General features: G+C 42.5%; 1 protein-coding gene across 1 annotated transcript; it reads left to right on the forward strand.

Moving 5' to 3' along the window:
* The first annotated feature begins 201 nt into the window (after positions 1 to 201).
* Positions 202 to 21089, forward strand: acacb (acetyl-CoA carboxylase beta). The gene is made up of 54 exons (XM_084551114.1): positions 202 to 447; positions 2023 to 2566; positions 5416 to 5548; positions 5632 to 5770; positions 5902 to 6011; positions 6129 to 6210; positions 6296 to 6394; positions 6800 to 6909; positions 7020 to 7130; positions 7221 to 7430; positions 7528 to 7698; positions 7821 to 7982; positions 8076 to 8239; positions 8417 to 8567; positions 8683 to 8786; positions 8869 to 8950; positions 9042 to 9187; positions 9285 to 9435; positions 9553 to 9687; positions 9872 to 10018; positions 10112 to 10300; positions 10402 to 10502; positions 10606 to 10694; positions 10819 to 10943; positions 11028 to 11141; positions 11260 to 11373; positions 11456 to 11545; positions 11642 to 11760; positions 12195 to 12218; positions 13194 to 13334; positions 13435 to 13534; positions 13615 to 13722; positions 13835 to 13891; positions 14002 to 14043; positions 14135 to 14350; positions 14473 to 14628; positions 14751 to 14954; positions 15072 to 15227; positions 15306 to 15428; positions 15527 to 15796; positions 15877 to 15974; positions 16128 to 16248; positions 16332 to 16442; positions 16558 to 16701; positions 16790 to 16910; positions 16996 to 17092; positions 17196 to 17292; positions 17394 to 17529; positions 18187 to 18364; positions 18463 to 18575; positions 18683 to 18837; positions 18973 to 19143; positions 19262 to 19398; positions 20058 to 21089. The coding sequence occupies exons 2-54, from the start codon at positions 2046 to 2048 to the stop codon at positions 20182 to 20184; spliced, it is 7272 nt and encodes a 2423-aa protein (XP_084407240.1). The 5' UTR covers positions 202 to 447; positions 2023 to 2045; the 3' UTR covers positions 20185 to 21089.
* Positions 21090 to 21430: the final 341 nt, after the last annotated feature.

Here is a 21430-nt window from a genome sequence, read left to right on the forward strand (position 1 = left end):
CGCATCACTTGTACGTTTTATCAGAGCGCCTGGTTTCTGTTTTATCACCTCGATTGCAAACATCTTGTTGATAAACGATCTTCTTCGTAAGACCCCCTTCTTCCTGGGAGGGGCTTGAAACCCCCCGTTATCCCCCACCCCACACATGTTTACTATCCCACCACCACGGAGGAGGCGGAGGAGGGGGAGGTACAGCTGAGTGGTTGCAGAAGGAAGTCTATACCGGTGGTGTTTGTCTTTGACATTTGCAGCTTTTGGCATGTTGAAGACCATAAACGCATCACCGGCTTTGAGCGGATTCTGGCCGAAACAGTGACGAATGTTATTTGATTCAAAATAACCCAGAGTAATGAGTAAATACAGTCATGGTAGCTAAGTAGCTTACGGAGTGCAGCAGCAACAACAGCAACGAAAGAGACGGAGCTCAGCGGCTCGTTTTCTGCGGCGGTGAGTGCCAATAACACGTGTTTACAAGTTAATACACTTTTAACCATTCACAAATCAGCTTACACAGATCAGCTGCTCTCTACGAGGCAGCGAAATGTCCAGTTAAATCTGAATTATTAGAAGTTAACGTCTTCATTTTTGTGTCTAACTTGATGTTTTGAAGGACAGGTTTGTGTATTTGTGTACTTGGTTCAGAAATAGGAGTATTTTGTGTGCGTTTTACTGTGAGTTGAGGTCAGTATGGAGCTGAAGTCATCACACTGTAACTATTCTAGTTAACCTGTGAAGTCACCACCTTTTCTTCAGAGTTATTTTTAATCTCTTCTATTTTTAAGATATGACACATAAAATTAAGCTACTTTATAAATTAGTTCTTTCCGATAACAAGGCCTCTTATGGAAAATGATGGCTCAGCCTTTCCTTTGTTTCTGTCAATCCCCAAAGTCAAAGAGGACAAAAGTCTCCTTGTCTCGTTCACATGTTTATAAATCCCTGTTTTCACTTCCTAATATGGTAAGACTAGCACAAGGAATCCACGTTCGTTTCGCTTGCATTTCTTCTTCACACATGATTTTAATTCCTTTACTCCAACACGTGCCAGTATGTATGGCTTCTCTCTTTGTGGATGTTGTGACCTCCTTCATCCTAACTCTCAGTGTTGACCTTTACCCCAAATGAAGCAGCCACGCCGGGCTCTCTTGTCAGCTGTTGTGGACAGACTGTTTACAAGACGCTGGCCGGGAAACGCAGCCTGCTGGAATATCTTTGCCGGTTATATGTCTCATGGTCAACAAGAGCGTGCGCGTGGCTGTGCAAATTTTAATGGCCGCTTGCATGGATCCAAATATATAAATGTATATGCTGTTTTTATCTCAAATTACCCAGAATGCCCCTGTCCTGACAGGGCTCCTGACCTCTGACCGCCTCAACAGAAAGGTCGTCAGACTAGAATAGTACACAGACTTAGATGCTACGTAGCAGTACGTTTTCTCAGATGTTTTCCGGAAAAAAAAAAACATGAGATCTGATGATTATTTTCTCAGTTACAACATTTTGTTTTTGATTATTGTTCGTTCAGAAACGTCAGATGACAGTGTCAAGTTTAATTCAATTTATTCAGCCCATGTTTTCTTCTTATGTCTGGTGTATTAATTTACACAAGAACCGAAACTGAGACTTTTTATGTTTTTCTTCTCAAATACTAGACAGAAACAATCAGTCAATGACTTATCACAATCAGAAATACTTCATTGATCCCTGTGGGGAAAGTGGGTCATGTTATATCTGCCTCAGTTAACAAGACAAGTACACATGTAAAATAAGTCAGTTTGCAAAAATGTCCTACACATAAATAGTAGCTACGTACAGTAGACAATATGCATCAGACCACGTCAATATATTTTCCATCAGAATATTGTAGTGTTGAAGTGCAAAGTGAAATTAATGTACGGTTAAAGTACTGTATATAAATATAAATTCAAAATTTGTATATCCAACTGTCCCTAAAATATTCTATTGTTTCTTTTCGTCTTCTCTCTTGTATGAATTTTAATGTTCGCCTTGTTCTTGTTGCAGTCTCAGGACGAGGATGTCTGTGAATGCTCCTGTTTGCAGTTTCGGGATTAATCCTGTGGATATTGTTGCTGCTGTGGAGGATTAACACCAATACGACAGCAATGAAAGGAGAGGACTCTCCATCTGAGCGTGGTCCTTCAACAGGCAAGGAGGACCTACATTCCCCGTCATCAGCTGCGGCTGCCTCGGCGCACAGTGAGGATGACGGTCCTCTGCGTGACAGGGAGTCCGCGGGTCTTCAAGTCAAAACACTTGCCTCTGAGCCTCCGCAGGCCTCCTCTGAGGTAAATTCAGAGAAGCCGTCGTCGCTGCCGCAGACCACCCAGAAACGTTCTAAAGCAATCGCACCAATGCTCAGCTCCGGGCCTGAAGCGAGGGAACGCCTCAAGTTCATACTCGGAGCATCGGAGGACAACTCTTCAGATGAGGAGCCTCTTCTCACGAAACCTCCAAGTGGAGCATCTCAGCCACCTTTAAACAACTCTAAACCTTCCCCTCAGCAGGCTTCCTCCGCAGTGCCACAGCTCAGCTCTTCACGCATCAGGTAAGACTTAGTTTCTGTTTATTTTCTCTATATTTTTTCTATTATTGTCAACTGTCTGGTATCAGGTACATTCTCAATGCTCCTTTATGTAACTGCACTTAGATTTAAACCCTTGTCTGAGCAAATTTACCTGCTCAGAAATCTGTGGCTCAAACATGTTGTCCGTTTGGCAACGTGCTCCTTCTCGCCCGGTGCTCCACACGCTGCACGTTATCACCTGACTTCATCGAGTTGACCTGCGTTATTGTCGCATACCAAACATCTCGGCTCTATTATTGGAACAAGAGCCTCGGCCAGTGACTTTGAATACTGCTGGTGTTGTGACTTGAGGTCACGGCACAAAGCAAATCCTCCACGAATTTGTCGTTTTTGCAGTCTTCTAGTATTTTTTCCTTAAAGTCTGCCGAGGTGAGGGTTATTTTTATACCAAGCTGGATAGTAAATGATATGATGAAGGGTCAGAAGAGTTGTTTGGTGCACGCGGCTACGTGTTCGGCTTGACATTTTGTCTCCGATTGACTTATTCAGAAGCTATGTGTGCTTGTGGAACTTGTGGGAATCATCATGAAAGGGAGGAAGGTAAGATTCTTCATTTTTTTCTGCAAAAAAAACATATATTTTTTACTTTTGTAAAATGCTTAAAGGGAAAATAAATCTATTTGGGTTTGTTTGTATGAGAGTTTCAGCCTATTCGTCTCCTAAACTTTCCCTACAGGCTGTTTTCTTTAATGTGTGGAACAGCTTTGCCGTGTTTATATTCGTAAAGAGCAGCCAGTGAACTGTCACAGGGAGTCTCTAAATATTTTGCTGCACATGTGGGAGGAGAGAAGGAAGCACGGCACAGGAAGCACTTTGTAGAGAACTTTTTGTTTTGGTCTTGAAACCCATCTTTGCTACTACGTAACCTTGCACAATAAAAAATGCTGCATAATGGAGGGGAAGAGAGCAAAAGTCTCAACTTGTTCCCGTATCTCCAGAGGTAAGTCTCATAAAGAGGTCTGGCGCCGTTCTTTGTAATCTGAAACTTTAGCAGCAGCGTCCGGTATGTGGACAGTTATCTCATTCTTTATGTTAGAGCTGCAGAAGGAATGAAAAATAACGGACTGCTACTGTGTGCTTAATGAACGCTCTGCAGACGTGTTTATGAACGGGAACGCTCGCTCTTATGGCCATTCTGTAGTTATGTAACTGTACAGAGCCTGGGTTGGCACATGTGCGTTAGAGGAAATAAAAAAAAAAAGAAAAAAAAGTCCCCAACAATGAGTACTTTTTGCAGAGGGGGAAGCGTAAAACAGACCAGAATATGCTTGTAGCTTGCTATCACCATGAAACAGCAGGGCAGTGAGCTTACAGGTTTTAACGTTTTGACATCATGCATGTCTCCTAAAAAGGAAAGTGCATGGCATCGAAACTGGCAAATGTTATCAGACACAGATTGCATTTCCTTAGTGAACAGCACAACATGAGTTAGGTTTAAAGTTCACATCAGCCCAGACAGAATAGCGCTGCACCAGTACAGTATAGCCCACAGATGCAAAGCAGGTGTTTCTCAGTGATAATCTCAACGTGGGGACAGGATTTCTGTGAAAGTACAAGTAGCTGGTGGTGCTATCGCAACGAGACTTTGGAAAGAACAAGACACGAGCCAGCAGTTAACAATGGTATGTACGTGAAATGTTCGACTGGTGGTATCCCGTATCCAGGCAAGTTCTCTGTTGCAAAACATGTAAAAAAAAAAAATGTGTAGGTGTTTAGTCTTAATTAGTGTTCAGTGGGTTGTAATGCTGCTGGTATACATGTCGTAGGGTTTAAAATAACAGGAAACCAAAATCAAAACAGCATTTAATGCTGCTCTTTTGATTGTCCGAGGATCCCTAGTAAAACGAAATCATTACCAATTGATAATGAAGTGCAGCTTCTTATTTGATACCAAACACTTTAAATCGTCTGTTTATTAGACAGCTGATTGTATCTACTTTGACACGTTAAAGGCATCTTGCACCTTTCCCTGCTCATAAACCCTACACCATTGATCGATAGAGTATCCCAACTTCTAGATTTCACTGACATCTATTAATTATTCTTCCAGTGTTATGTAAAATAACATTATAGACCTTAAGGAGTGTAATTATTAGTTTTTTTACACTTTAGATCTCAGAAAATATGAAGACTGAAGGTCATTTCTAGTCTGTCTCAAATTAAAGATGGTAGTTAAGTCGCCTATGATCAAACATTTCTTGACAAAAAAATAAAGCATTTTAGTCGTGGTGGTTGTCACAGCCTCATTTCTAGAAAGTCTCCAGTCTCGGCATCGTACTTTCTGGGAATTGGTTTCCGTGCAGAGCACTCGTAATGATCTAATTTTAAAGATAAGGTCAAAAACGATTAGGCTGGTCCTCAGTCTGTCTCTGCAGAGAGACACTGAACTTTGACTTGTCTTTTTGACTCTTGGTGCTGTAATCCGCTGGCTGCCCTCATGTCGTTTTGTTCTCAGGCCCATATTGACACTGTTATGTGGCTGTTGATGTCTGTGGTTGTTGAGGAGCACTGTGGTTGTTTCTGTTTTCTATCTGATAATATGGGGTATTATGTGCAGTGTGAAGTTTCCTAGATCATTTCATGTGTTTTGCAGGTCGTATAGAGAACAGGTGATTGTGGTTTTGATTGTGCTGTTGGGCAAGACGAGTAACTATGAGCTAGAACTAAGGCAGCTGGACTTGTTGGAGTTTTCTTGAACATGTTTTACTTCTCATCCAAAACTCAAGAAAAAGTCCAGTTGTTTTAGGACAAACCATGACCTGGATGACTGCAAATATTCACCGACACGTAACTATGAGCTGTCTCTCTAGGCCTAGCATGTCCGGTCCTCACTTGGTGAAGAAGGGACGTGAACACAGAAAGATGGATCTACAGCGGGACTTCACCGTGGCCTCTCCAGCCGAGCTCGTCACTCGATTTGGCGGCAACCATGTCATAGAAAAGGTAAGAATCAAAATCCTTCTTGTGTGTTACAATATGCTTTTCATTCATCAACGACGCTGCTGCTCAACTGTTTTCTCTCCCAGGTGCTGATAGCTAATAATGGCATCGCTGCGGTCAAATGTATGCGTTCAATCCGTCGCTGGTCCTATGAAATGTTTCGCAATGAGAGGACAATCCGCTTTGTTGTCATGGTAACCCCCGAAGACTTGAAAGCTAATGCAGGTACTCGTGGTCACTTCTTTCTACCCAGCACCCATCACCACCTGTCAGCTTTAGAGTGACAGAAAAACACAAGAAACTGTGAATCAGCAGATGATGATGTTGCCTGTTATGTCTTCTCTCCTCCCTCGTAGAATACATTAAAATGGCTGACCATTACGTGCCAGTACCGGGTGGCACCAACAACAACAACTACGCAAACGTGGAGCTGATAGTGGACATTGCGAAAAGAATCCCAGTGCAGGTGCATTTCTCAACGCCGTGGCTCTGAGTTGAACTTTTCACCCTTTACCTTTTTTTTTTTTTTTCCTGCTCATTAATAAACAGCTGTGATAATGTCTCTGTTTATTACTATGTACAGGCTGTGTGGGCCGGCTGGGGTCACGCATCTGAAAATCCCAAACTGCCTGAGCTCCTGAACAAAGCAGGAATATCATTCTTGGGTAAATGAAAACAGAATTTTGCATTCGATTTGCATCACTTTCATTTGGTTAGATACATCTAACTGTTAACTTCTGTTTCTATCAGGGCCATCCAGCAAGGCCATGTGGGCTTTAGGGGATAAGGTGGCTTCTTCCATTGTGGCCCAGAGTGCTGACATTCCCACACTACCATGGAGTGGATCAGGTGATGCATCACTTGTACACTTTTACCATTGATAATGTGCAGTGGGATACAGTATACTGCGCTGTCTGTAGATGGTATAGACAGTGTTAAATTTGTACCTCCTTGTTCTTGGAGATTGGACAAGAGCAGGCACTAAAACAATTACAGGTGGTTTTATCAACCATCTGTTTATCATGGGCTAAACACATCGTTCCATAAGCAGTCAGTGTGTATGTTGGTAGCAGCTTGGTAGAAGATTCTTGCCATCTTCGTGAGGGAACTTTGTGCATAAAAAGCACCTGAAACAGGTTCATCCACTGTGAATCAGCCATATGCACGTGACTTGAAGCCTGGATTGTTATGTGATATCACAGAATCCAGCTCCACACAAAATAAGTTCTTATCTGGTGTGTCATTGTGCACCAGGTCTGAGAGTCGACTGGGCTGAAGAGGACCAAAGACTGGGCAAAGTAATCAGCGTTCCTCCAGAGATCTACACAAAGGGCTGTGTTCATGATGTAGACGATGGGCTGGCTGTAAGTATATGTGGGCGGGGATCATATTTTTTTGTTGTTTTAAAAAGTAATGACCCCCATCAAGCAAGTATTCTCTGCTACGTTACATTTCATGTGTTTTTTCTTTGCAGGGGGCGGAGAGAATTGGTTATCCCGTTGTCATCAAGGCCTCTGAGGGTGGAGGTGGAAAGGGTATCCGAAAAGTTGAAAGTTCTGAGGATTTTCCAAGTTTCTTTAGACAGGTTTGTGGTTTCTAATTTCACATTGTAATTCCACCCACTCTGTCTGCACTGTGATGCAGCTCTTACAGTTTGCATGTGTTTTGAGCGCAGGTTCAGACAGAGGTACCCGGCTCACCCATATTCGTCATGCAACTGGCTCAGCATGCAAGGCACCTGGAGGTCCAGATACTGACTGACGAGTACGGAAATGCGATTTCTCTGTTTGGACGGGACTGCTCCATCCAGAGAAGGCACCAGAAGATCATAGAGGAGGCTCCGGCCACCATAGCTGCTTCTTCAACCTTTGAGCAAATGGAGCGGGTCAGTTTAGGTCATGGCATGCGATTTCTTTAGCTAGGTTATCTTCTGCTCTGCTTAATTTCTCACCTATTTCATCTGATCTTTTTTTCTGGCTCAGTACGCTGTGCGATTGGCCAAGATGGTGGGTTATGTGAGTGCTGGTACTGTGGAATATCTCTTCTCTGAAGATGGAAGTTTCCATTTCCTGGAGCTGAATCCTAGACTACAGGTGGAACATCCCTGTACAGAGATGATTGCAGATGTAAACCTGCCAGCTGCCCAACTTCAGGTAAATCTGATTTAGTTGACTCAGAAACATAGGTATACCCCGGAACAAAATTCACCCTCACTGTGATACTGTAGGTACAGGTCCAAGCCTCCCATTTTAACTCAGTGTTTCATCTTTGATAGATTGCAATGGGCATCCCCCTTTATAGGATTAAGGACATACGCTTGCTCTATGGAGAAACTCCGTGGGGCGACAACGTCATTAACTTTGAGATTCCAGACTGCCTACCAAGTCCAAGAGGCCACGTTATAGCTGCTCGGATCACCAGCGAGAACCCAGATGAGGTAAAGCGCAGTTTGTTTAACACTGAGGGAACAACGCTGTTACGTACTTTTAAATTATCACCACTGACTTGTTTTGCTTGTGCTCACTCGCAGGGCTTCAAACCCAGTTCTGGCACCGTGCAGGAGCTGAACTTTCGCAGCAGTAAGAACGTCTGGGGTTATTTCAGTGTGGGGGCGACCGGTGGCCTCCATGAATTTGCAGATTCGCAGTTTGGACACTGTTTTTCATGGGGCGAGAACCGCGAAGAAGCCATTTCGTAAGTCTCATTTGATGATATATCATTTAGAATCATTGCAATTGTATTTCTCAGGGTTGTACACAATCTGATGGGAGATAGGGACTAGATCATATGATAATTTATGGAACAAAACACAAGAAATAGTCTGTTATAGGACACATGTTTATCAGGTGTCGTATTTACTTTGCTTCTCAGGAACATGGTGGTGGCTATGAAGGAGCTTTCCATCAGAGGAGATTTCAGGACGACGGTCGAATATCTCATTAAACTACTTGAAACGGAAAGCTTTAGAAACAATGACATTGACACCGGCTGGCTGGATCATCTCATTGCGGAGAAAGTGCAAGTAAGAGACTGAAGATCTTGTTCCATGACTCATTACACAGCTGTGTGCTCGGTCGCTGGTTATGTGTTTGATGTGTAATTTCTTCGTTTCATTAAGACACTTGTTCCTTCTGCAGGCGGAGAGACCAGAAACCATGCTGGGTATTGTCTGTGGGGCTTTGCATGTTGCTGATGCAAGTTTCAGAAAGAGCATGTCTGATTACCTGCATTCACTGGAGAGGTCAGTAGACACGCTTATTGACGTCTCAAACGAATGATTACTGCTTTTTCATATAACTGAGTTTTATTTGTTGCATCTGCAGAGGCCAGGTGCTGCCTGCTGCCAGTCTGCTCAACTGTGTCAATGTGGACCTCATATATGAAGGAGTCAAATACTGTCTGAAGGTTTTTGATTTATTCCCATTCATCTCCTTGTTTGACTCAACCTCTTGTGTGTTTTTTTTAATCAGTAAACAATCACTGTTGCTGCCTGCAGGTGGCTCGCCAATCCCCAACAACTTATGTCGTCATGATGAATGGGTCCAACATTGAAATAGACGTCCACAGGTTGAATGATGGCGGCCTCCTGCTGTGCTACGATGGCAGCAGCCACACCACCTACATGAAGGAGGAAGTAGACAGGCAAGGCTGCGACTGTGTATTATCTAGATGAGTTGCTTATTTTTCCATACTTCTGTTTATCAGTTTACTTATTTCCAGTATCGTTGTAACCCATCAGCTACCGCATCACTGTCGGCAACAAGACTTGCGTATTTGAGAAGGAGAAGGATCCCACGGTGCTAAGGTCGCCCTCTGCTGGTAAACTGCTGCAGTACGTAGTTGAGGACGGGAGTCATATTCTTGCAGGAGATACCTATGCAGAGATTGAGGTGACTTTGAGCAATTCTGCTAAAATATGTTATAAAAAAAAAAAAAAAAAAAAATTTTCCCGACCCATGTAGTGTCTGCTGGTATTTTATTTTAGTTTGTTTGTGCTGTGGATTCAGGTTATGAAGATGGTGATGACGCTGACTGTGCATCAGTCTGGCTGCATCCACTTTGTCAAGAGGCCGGGGGCAGTTCTGGAGTCTGGCTGTGTGATGGCACACATAGACCTGGACGACCCCAGCAGTATACTTAAGGTTCGGCCGTTCTACATCACTGTTGCTACTCGGCATATAAACAGGACTCTTAAATGTGTATTTCGTGTTCAAAACTTGGCTAAAAAGAGTCAGATTAGCCGTTTTGGTCCGTGGTTGTATTCTAGGTTTCTATGTCGTTAGTGCTTCTGAAAACTTTTTGTTTCTATTTTGCCTTTTTTCATAGGTGGAACTCAACACAGCCACGCTGCCCCCCCAGCAACCACTACCCATGGTTGGGGAAAAGCTTCACCAGGTGTTCCACAGTGTGCTAGAAAACCTGGTTAAAGTGATGGATGGGTACTGCCTTGAGGAGCCCTATTATAGCAGCAAGGTACATATCGGCCCACTTAATACTAAAGATTCCCGAATCACAAGTTTCATTGACTACATGAGCACGTTTGGGTTTGTATGTTCATATCGGCAGCTGAAACAGTGGGTGGCTACTCTGATGAAGACTCTAAGGGACCCTTCACTGCCTCTGTTGGAGCTCCAGGAGATCATGACCAGCGTGGCGGGTCGTATTCCGTCTAGCGTTGAGAAAGATATCCGAAAAGTCATGGCTCAGTATGCGAGCAACATCACCTCTGTCCTCTGCCAGTTCCCCAGTCAAAAGGTAAGCGCTTTGTGACGAGTTGTGCCCGTGTCAAGTTCTTCAAACACAAATAACCACCGATGTTAGGATAATATGATTATGCTTTGCATATCTGGTTCCAGATCGCAAACATTTTAGACAGCCACGCAGCGACCTTGCAGAGGAAGTCTGACCGAGAGGTTTTCTTCATGAATACTCAGAGTATTGTTCAGCTGGTGCAGAGGTTAGCTTCTTTATTTTTGTCTGATGCGAATTGTGCAGCATTCGTAACATGTATAACTGAATCATTGCATTGGTTGGCACACGTTTGAATTTGTTCTGCTCAGATACCGTAGTGGAATTCGTGGTTATATGAAGTCTGTGGTTCTCGATCTGCTGAAGCGCTACCTGCAAGTAGAGATGCAGTTTCAACAAGGTAACGTTAATGTGCCTTTAATTTACTGATACTGACATTATTACTACATACTGACATTTTCTATACAATAACTGCAGTTAAGATTTAATTGAAATACTCTTTTTTTTTTTTCCCTCCCAAATAGCTCACTACGATAAGTGTGTTATCAACCTGAGAGAGAAGCACAAACCTGACATGAGTTCAGTGCTCGACTACATCTTCTCTCATGCTCAGGTCTCCAAGAAGAACATCCTGGTCACAATGCTCATAGTAAGTTCCTTCATCCTCCTCTGCACCAATAAAAACATTCTAATTATTCACAGTCATGCAGCATGTGGCTTTGACTCTGTGCAGGATCAGCTGTGTGGACGGGATCCTACCCTCGCAGACGAGCTCATGGCCATTTTGAATGAATTCACACAGCTCAGCAAGATGGAGAACTCAAAAGTGGCGCTGAGAGCCAGACAGGTAAACATGCAAGCGTCTCAGTTTGGAATATATACAGTATTTAAGTGATATTTGTAAATGTATATACTGTCAAATTTCAGGAATATAGGTTGATCTGTTACTTCTAAATGTCTCACAGGTCTTGATTGCCTCCCATTTACCATCTTATGAACTGAGACACAACCAGGTGGAGTCCATCTTCCTGTCAGCCATTGACATGTATGGCCACCAGTTCTGCCCCGAGAACTTGAAGGTTAGCCTTGTTTAAAGCTGTGACCAGCGCTCTGCAGCAAATTAAATATGAAAAAAATAATATGTGTGTGTATTTGTCACAGAAACTCATTCTCTCTGAAACCTCCATATTCGACGTGTTGCCCAACTTTTTCTATCACGTCAATCAAGTCGTGTGCATGGCCGCCTTGGAGGTATGGCTAGCGAACTCAAACAAAGGGATTACTTTTTTACGCATTTTTTAAATTTATTGAAATAGTTAATATTACTTGTTCTGTCTCGACTTTCAGGTGTATGTTCGCAGGGCGTACATCGCCTACGAGCTCAATAGCATCCAGCATCACCAGCTGCAGAATGGAACTTGCGCTGTGGACTTCCAGTTTATGCTGCCGTCATCGCATCCAAACAGGTAACAGGTTGCCACCCATCACACAATAACAATAACAGAATATTGTCTAATTCTTGAGTTACCGTCGAGTCGACCTCTACGTCCGAATTTGAATAGGTATACTATCAACATGGCATCAGAGGCTGTAAAGTTGTCTCTCTTGCAGTGGGATTCCTCTGATCAAGAGGAAAAAAAATCTTCTATATGACACTGGTAGATCAATATGAAGATGAACTGATAGCGTAGTTAAGCTGTACGACTGGAAGGCGACCTATAAACTGCTACTGTAACTGCTTACAGCTAACTTTGAATGCAGAATGTTTTCTCCCACTTGAAATTAATGGGAATGTGCAGAGCGTCTTGTGAAGTGCTTTGGTCTAATCGTAATGCCTAGAGGTGGACATACCGTTTGATCACCCCCTGCTAATATTCACCTGTCAATCATCTTATTTCAGAGGGAGCAGCCCTACTCTGAACAGGTAGAGTAAAGCTCCTCCCAGCCAGCCAAGCCACCTGATTGTGTGTATGTCTCACAGCAATGCATGCTGGATGCAACATCTTGCTCGCTCCTTCTCCTCAGATACTGTACGATTGCTTAAGGACTCGTCTAACAAGTCCTTCTTAATTCACTTTTCAAGCTGAGCTGCTCTATATCTTTTTTTTTTTTCTGCTTCTTTCGACTTTACTGAGCTTTTTGAGAGGTACGTAGTTTAGTTTCTTCCTCTTAAAAACCCAAGCTTTAGATTGAGTTGATTGCTACGGACTGGAGAGCCTGTATTCTCCAGCATCAAACGTTGATTCTTGATTTGAAAAATTCAATTGGATATATTAACGGTTACGCCGGATAAGACAAAATAAAAGTATCTATTTCAGTTTAATATATGAACTATACCTATCAACCTGGTGGGGACTTGACTTGAATCTGACAACTTTAGACTTGAGACAAGCACAAATAGCATGGCTGCGTACAAATTTGTAAACATTTTTTCTCAATTTATGACGTGTTTTAGCTATAGATAGAAGGAACACAGTGGAAGACGGGCCAGACTTGTTATACAAAGGTGTGCCGATGATAATCAGGCAATGATAACAGTGGCTCAACCCAGCAGCCTGCAATCAGGCTGCAGGATCAAATCACAGAATCTCATTCAGACATTAAAACATGTGGGTAATCAGAAGGATTTAGATGTGAACAGTATCACCTGGATCTCAGTCTGGACTTGACTTCGGGACTTTAAAGTCGAGGCTTGACACTGACTTGACTTTATGCCACTTCTGTAGTGAACTCTACGTAATTGGATGTAATGATGGTCGAACTTTGTTGTCATTCAGACTTGCTTTATTTGCGCTCTGTATGAATACTTGTACTGTCTGTGCTGTTGAGTTTTTTTATTTTTAGTTTTGCTAAATCACACCTGCCTTTGTAATAACTTGGTGGTTCTGGCTCTGTTTAGGGTTCCTGTGCCAGTAAGTGGATCAGGCCATGTTAAAATGAGACGGCAGAGCAGTGAGCTCTTCCTCGAAGGAGCCTTGTCTCCGCCCTGCCAGCGCATGGGGGCCATGGTGGCTTTCCAGGATTTTGACGACTTCAAAAGGTCACTTTAAACTCGACCTCTAACTCTTTCACATATATATTTATGACAAATATATGTAGATCAGTAAGTTAAAAGTTTCTTTCTTGTTTTTCTCTTGCAGGGATTTTGATGAAGTTCTGTCCAGTTTTGCAGAACCACTCTTGGAGAGCTCTCCATTTCTGGAGTCCTGCGCCAGTCTCTATGAGGACGAGAACTTCAAGGTGTCTAAATGTGTTCTCAGTAAAAGGTTTGTGTTCGTGTGTTTCTCTGCAGCTACCAATTTCTCTTCTGTCCCCTACAGAATACCAGGGATAACCCAATCCACATCATTAATGTGTCCATAAAAACAGCTGATACAGAAGACGACGATGCCTTGGTTACGGCCTTCACTGCCTTCACCCAGTCAAAGGTCAGCCACCAGATTAAAGTCTTAAGAATGTCATGAATAAAAATATGAATTTTAAAATGACATCTTTTTAAATGCAAGTGGTGTGTGGTTGTTTGTTTTTGTTTTTTTACAGAAAGCGATCCTGTTTGAGTATGGAATCAGGAGAATCACATTTTTGATTGCACAGAAGGTAATCGTGTTTATGTATTATCATCATAGGATAATTTATTCTTTAAAATGTTTGCGCTGTTTCATATTAACCATCTGATTATTTTTCTTTTGCTATTTCACTGAAAACAGAGAGAATTTCCCAAGTTCTTCACATTCAGAGCTAGAGACGGAGTAAGTTTTCATCAAACCTGAATTCAGAATTAAAGAGCCGACATGCTGCTGTCTGAGGAGATGCTGAGCCTCAGTCTGTGCTTGTCTTCAGTTCCAGGAGGATCGTATTTACAGGCACCTGGAGCCAGCTTTGGCCTTCCAGCTCGAACTCAACCGAATGAGGAACTTTGACTTGACGGCCGTGCCCTGCGCCAACCACAAGATGCACCTCTACCTGGGCGCTGCTCGTGTTCAGGAGGGCGCTGAAGTCACGGACTACCGCTTCTTCATCCGAGCAATCATCCGCCACTCAGATCTGATTACAAAGGTAAGAAGAGGACCCCAAACCAAAACTCATTTGTTTAAATAAAAGAAATCATTTCTAACATTTATGAGAATGTAGTATGATGCTCTCTGAGCTCACTTACATCCATCTTTATACATAACTAGGAAGCTTCCTTTGAGTACCTTCAAAATGAAGGAGAGCGTCTTCTGTTGGAAGCCATGGATGAGCTGGAGGTGGCCTTCAGTAACACCAGTGTCCGCACAGACTGCAATCACATTTTCCTCAACTTTGTCCCCACTGTCATCATGGACCCCTCTAAAGTCAGTGCACAGCAATACTACAAATTAACATTAGATGATGTTCTCAGATGTCCTATTTTCTCAAACCTCAAACTTCATATATTCCAAATTCATATTTCTTTTAAATGTCCTTGGACCATCAGATAGAGGAGTCTGTCCGCTCCATGGTGATGCGTTACGGCAGTCGTCTTTGGAAGCTGCGTGTCCTACAGGCTGAGCTGAAGATCAACATTCGTCTGACGCCATCTGGGAACGCCATTCCTATCCGGCTTTTTCTCACTAATGAATCGGGCTATTATTTGGACATCAGCCTGTATAAAGAAGTCACCGACTTAAACTCTGGGCAGGTGAGGACAAAACACTGTGGGAAAAGAAATACGAATCTAAGTTTGTGATCAGTTGCCCTGTGATTGTTTTTATGGCTACACGGTCATATAAACTTTCCACCGTCTTTGCCTTTTTAGATCATGTTTCAGTCATACGGAGACAAACAGGGTCCCTTGCACGGCATGCTGATCAACACTCCCTATGTGACCAAAGACCTGCTGCAATCCAAACGCTTCCAGGCTCAAACGCTGGGCACCACATACGTCTATGACTTCCCTGAGATGTTCAGACAAGTACTGCTATCTCAGTGAATCACATATTTCAGTATTTGATGTTCAAGTTTTCTGACCTCATTGAAAATCTTCTCGTAGGCATTATTCAAGCAGTGGGGTCCAGGGGATAAATGCCCTAAAGATGTGCTGATGTGCACTGAGCTGGTTCTGGACTCACAAAGTCGACTGGTGCAAATGAACCGCCTGCCTGGAGACAATGACGTAGGATGGTTTCTATTACATTTCTATTACCTACTACGCTCGCTTAGCTTTCTCAGTGTGATGATACTGATACCCACTGTCACTATTATCTTCACCAGGTGGGAATGGTCGCTTTCAGGATGAGGATGAAGACTCCAGAGTACCCGGAGGGCAGAGACATAATTGTCATCTGTAATGACATCACTCACATGATTGGCTCGTTTGGTCCTCAGGAGGATGAGCTGTTCCTCAGGGCATCTGAGTTGGCTCGTGCCGAGGGCATCCCCCGCATTTACATCTCAGCCAACAGCGGAGCTCGAATCGGGCTTGCCGAAGAGGTCAAACACATGTTCCAGGTGGCCTGGATCGACCCTGCTGATCCCTACAAGGTGACCTCTGAGACAAGTTTCCCTTCATGATTTCATTTTGTGAAACATTTATAATGTGTTATTTCATTTTCTTCCTGAAGGGGTTCAAATATCTTTACTTGACACCACAAGACTACACCAAAATCAGCTCTACCAATTCTGTCCACTGTCATCATGTAGAGGAAGGTGGAGAGTCCAGGTACATTGTGTGTAAAAAGCAAAATCAGCTAAAAGAAATATGTGACACTCTTAACTTTTGCTTTTCTACCATGCTTACTGTGTGATCAAGTGTGGAGATATAATAAAATATAACTGAACTGAAATAAACTCTCCCCGCTCGTGCTCATTGCAGGTACATTATCACTGACATCATTGGGAAGGATGAAGGTCTCGGCGTTGAGAACCTGCGAGGTTCTGGCACCATTGCCGGAGAATCTTCTCAGGCCTACGAAGAGATCATTACAATCAGTATGGTGAGAATTAGAGCTGACGTTCCCTGGCAGAAGCGTAGCAAAGTCTGTGATTCTTATGCATAAGCCTCTTAATGCTCTTGCAGGTGACATGTCGCGCTATTGGAATCGGAGCCTATCTTGTCCGTTTGGGACAGCGCGTCATCCAGGTGGATAACTCACACATTATCCTGACTGGAGCAGGAGCTCTTAACAAGGTTTGTCTGTTTCATTATTTGTGTTTTCTGAATGTAAAAAAAGTAATAAGTAAGGTTTTGTAATTAGAATAAATAAAAAAGACACATTCTCATTTAAGTTCCTGTTTCTTTCCAGGTTCTGGGCAGGGAGGTCTACACCTCCAACAACCAGCTTGGAGGTATCCAGATCATGCACAATAACGGAGTCACACACACCACTGTGCCAGATGACTTTGACGGTGTCTTCACTATCCTGCAGTGGCTCTCCTACATGCCAAAGGTGCAGTCTTCATCTAAACATACAGCAACTGAATCAAACCAGAATAAACTTCAGATCTTTTACTGAAGTTCTTTTTCTTTCCTCACAGAACAAACACTCCCCTGTGCCTGTTATAGCTGCTAAAGACCCAGTAGACAGAGAGATAGAATTTACTCCCACTAAAACGCCGTATGACCCGCGCTGGATGCTAGCTGGGAGACCTCACCCCTGTAAGTGACATGATCCAAACTCTGAAATGCCTATGTTTCAGAATTAAACGAAGTAATTTAATAACTCTTTCATTGGTGTTATTAGCGGTGAAAGGTGCCTGGCAGAGTGGATTCTTCGATCATGGCTCTTTCATGGAGATCATGGAGTCCTGGGCTCAGACTGTGGTAGTGGGAAGAGCACGGTAAATCGGCCGCGCACACTCACAAAATATTTCATTGTATGTTAAATGCTTATTACACCTTAAACACAGATAAATTAATAGTAGCGTCGTTGAATAAATTCAGGTTAGGAGGAATCCCCCTCGGTGTCATTGCTGTTGAAACGCGCACCGTCGAGTTCACTGTCCCAGCAGATCCAGCCAACCTGGATTCAGAATCTAAAGTGAGTCAATCCATCCACACGTTCATAAGAAACATAACCACATGATAACCTGTGATAGTAATTAGAACAACGTCTCACCTCTGCTCTTGTTATTTCGTCAGGTTATGCAGCAGGCTGGCCAGGTGTGGTTTCCAGATTCAGCTTTTAAAACGGCTCAGGCCATTTGTGACTTTAACCGGGAGCGGTTACCCCTCATGGTGTTTGCCAACTGGAGGGGCTTCTCTGGGGGAATGAAGGGTATGTATGAGGGACAGATACTTTACATACTTTTGTCTTTCAGGTTGAATGGCAATCTGAAATATATATTGAATATAAAGTTTCAAGTTTTAGTTTTAATTGGAGTTGGTTTACATGAATGTAGCAATAATTATGTGGGTGAGAAAGCCTCAGTGTCCAAAGCTAAGAGGTTTAAAAATAATTGATTCGGTGTATATGAAGTCCCTGGTGATGTTCTCCCAGACTTTCACTGCAGCCACTTTCAGCTTGTTCTTGTTGTCCTGTCTCTCTGCTTTTAGTCTGGTCTTCAGCAAGTGGAATTCAGCTCAGTTAGATTATGAACAGATGATTTACTTTGCCAGTCAAAGATACATTACCCCTCTTGACCCTGAAAATGTCTTTGGTTGGTTTTTCACCTCATCCACAAGACTTGTGATAGATTTTTGCTCACTTGTTTGCCTCATTATTGTCCTCTTCACCTCCATAATCGCCTATTCTTTCGGTTTTGCATTTAAAAAGAGACCTGCCTTAAACACAGCTCTTCAAGACTTGTCACTTAAATACAAGATCCATTATTTTCTGAACACACATGTGTAACTATCTTAATGCTTAAAATCTCAACTGCCTTGGACTTTTGAATTTATAAAATAACATAATTTTTGCCCATTTCCGTCCCAGATATGTATGACCAAATACTGAAGTTTGGGGCCTATATCGTGGATGCCCTGCATGGTTTCCGCCAGCCAGTGTTAGTGTACATCCCACCACAGGCTGAGCTGAGAGGGGGGTCCTGGGTGGTGATAGACCCCACCATCAACCCACTGTGTATGGAACTCTATGCTGACAGGGAAAGCAGGTACATGAAGCACTATTTATCCGCACCCAACCAACAGATGACTGTGATTATAAGTTTGTCATGTATGTCTCCCGGCTTGCTTTTTTTTTTTAATACAGAGGTGGTGTGCTGGAGGCTGAGGGTACAGTGGAGATTAAATACAGGAGGAAAGACCTGCTGAAAACAATGAGACGACTAGATTCAGTTTATGCCAGTCTGGTTGAGCAGCTCGGTAAGAGCTCCTTTTCTCTAATATCACTGTACTACAAGATTATATTAATTTTCTTTATCATTGCAAGATTAGTCTGTATAAACTCTGAGTTCCTCTGTTTTCATTAGCTTCTCCAGAGCTGTCCGACAAACAGTGCAAAGAGCTGGAGTCAAAGCTCAAAGCCAGAGAGGAATTCCTGTTGCCAATCTACCACCAGGTGGCAGTGCAGTTTGTAGACCTGCATGACACTCCAGGCAGGATGCAGGAGAAGGGTGCTATCACTGTGAGTGCACATTTATGAGCAATGTGGTATTACGACTGGCACTGTGTACATTACATTAGATGCTGAAAATAGTCATATTTAGATTTGATTCAACCTTTTCTAACTTACTTCCCTGTGCTCTTTGATTATCAACAGGATATTTTGGACTGGAAGAACGTACGGACCTTCTTCTACTGGCGTCTGCGTCGCCTCCTGTTGGAGCAGGTGGTGAAATGTGAGATTCTGCAGGCCAACAAGGATCTTAGCGATGGACACATGCAGTCCATGCTGCGACGTTGGTTTGTTGAAACAGAGGGAACAGTCAAGGTATGTGATGACAGGCAGCATTACTGTCTAATGCAAAATATCCAGCTGACATGTTGTGGATACATGTCAAGTAGCAAGCCAAGTGCTCATTTCAAGACATGTCTGTCTGCTTTCCCAGGCTTATCTTTGGGATAATAACCAAGCAGTAGTCGAGTGGCTTGAGAAGCATTTATCCACGGAGGATGGTACCCGGTCGGCTATCCGAGAGAACATCAAATACTTGAAAAGAGAAAACGCTTTGAAACACATTCGCAGGTATACGGACACACATTTTGTGGACCTTTAATAGCATACTGTGTTACATCTAAAAAAATCAGTGAAGGCAAATTTTAAGGTTTCAAGTGTGTGGTGACCAGAGGACATATAGACAGGCTATAAAACAGGAAAGTGTAAGTGTACTTATTGTATATATAGCGTGCATTTATTCACATATTCTGGTGAAATAACTCAGAGATGTTGGTCACGTGGGCACTTTGGACTGAGCCTTGAATTAAGTTAGTGTCATAAAACCTTGTGTATTCATAGTAAAGAATATTAGCTCTGGGGAAAAGAGGCTTTTTAAAACTTTTTTTAATCATATTTAACATCTGAAAAAAAATATTTAAACAGGAGCCTGATCTCAGTTTGAAATACCTTCTTGGGGGTTTTACCAAGACATCTGCTGAATCTTTACTTACCTGTAAGGACTGTAAGGTTTGAAAGTGTGCTTTAATACTGATAGCACCCTTATAGTAGCAAAGTGACTTTCTCCACATCCCCTTGTTTTTTCCGAAGCAAAAACTAGAGTTGAAGTCTGAACACGCTGCAGCAAATGTTAATTCAGACCACCTCTGCATGACAGTATCTTAAAATACTTTATGTCGGCATGTTTTAAAGATAAGCTTGTTATGATTTTTTTCTCCCCTTGTGTCTAGCCTGGTGCAGGCTAACCCTGACGTGGCCATGGACTGCATCATCCACATGAGCCAGAACATCACTCCGTCCCAGAGGGCCAAGCTGTTGCACCTGCTTGCCACAATGGACAACACCAGCTCCAGTTAAGCAATGGCACTTTACCGTGGTTGCACTATTAAAGAGAACAAAAACACTCTACTTTATTTGATTGTACTGTTAAAGTGTGTTGCAGGCATTAAAGTGATTTAAAGGAGGAAATTGTAAGGCTAAAGAAACACTGTCTTGAACTTCAGGTTTATAGTTCGGATGATTCTTTGTAAAAAAAAATAAAAATACACGCACAATAACAGTGCTCTATACAGAGTGGCCTCTCCATGTACGTCATGATCGACAGTTCGGCCTTGTGCATTGTTAAGCAGTCATTTCAGTCGCTCAGTCCAGGAAACCTGTTTCTCTGGTCACTGTCACGCACATTTCACTTTGCTGTATTTGTACACAAAAGGTGTCAGTGTTAAATTTGCCTTACTGCTGGAGTTATTCAGGCTTCATAAAATAGGAGACTTGATATTAATGTGCTAGTTTTGTTATTTAGTTGGAGAGTGAGAATGCGTGATCACATTTGAATGTAAAAAATAAGCTAAGATTCTTCCATCAAAAATAAGTACGTTTGTGAGCCAGAAAAGGTTGAAATCAGTCAGTTCTGTCTTATTGTACTGCATTGACTTGACTTAGACACAGTTTTCATTGCCACTTTCAGTCTTGTGTTTTGTGTTTGAACTCAGTGGTTTGGATGTAGTGTGACACTGTATGTGATACTTCAGAGGGTTTCTTTCAGTTTAGTCTGTATCTCTCTGACTCAAAGCAGCCATTCTTAAAACTCAGGTTTCGTGTAGGGTGGACATTAATTGCCAAAGTGGTCCGTCAAGCACCGTCTTGATTCTCCTTACCTCTGACTAAAACACCGCAAACGCCATTCATTTGAATGTATATTAACTCTTTCATGTGTCTTGTATTTTACCAAGGGCTGTTTGTCAATAAATGTCACTGATATATTTAACTATAAAGATGCTTCTTTTATTTACCCATTTGCTTTTTAATATGATCGAGTTAATGAACATAATGTACACGTGACCTTCAGACATGTTAATCACAGCGCGTAGCATATGTAAAAATGTGGATTACCCGAAGAGTTGGCACACGTTTTAGAATGAAAAGGGCAAATATTATCAAGTGAAAGCTTTTCTGTGGCAATAGGAATTTTACACATTCAAATATATACAGCAAAAGATTGATAGAGTCATCACTTTCTCCAGCTGCCTTTTATAAATATAAATAAAACATCACAGCAATAATGTCTAGCACAATACAACAGACGAGAGATGGGGAGCTACAT

Source organism: Chelon labrosus (assembly GCF_963514085.1).
Source record: "Chelon labrosus genome assembly, chromosome: 9".
NCBI lineage: Eukaryota > Metazoa > Chordata > Actinopteri > Mugiliformes > Mugilidae > Chelon > Chelon labrosus.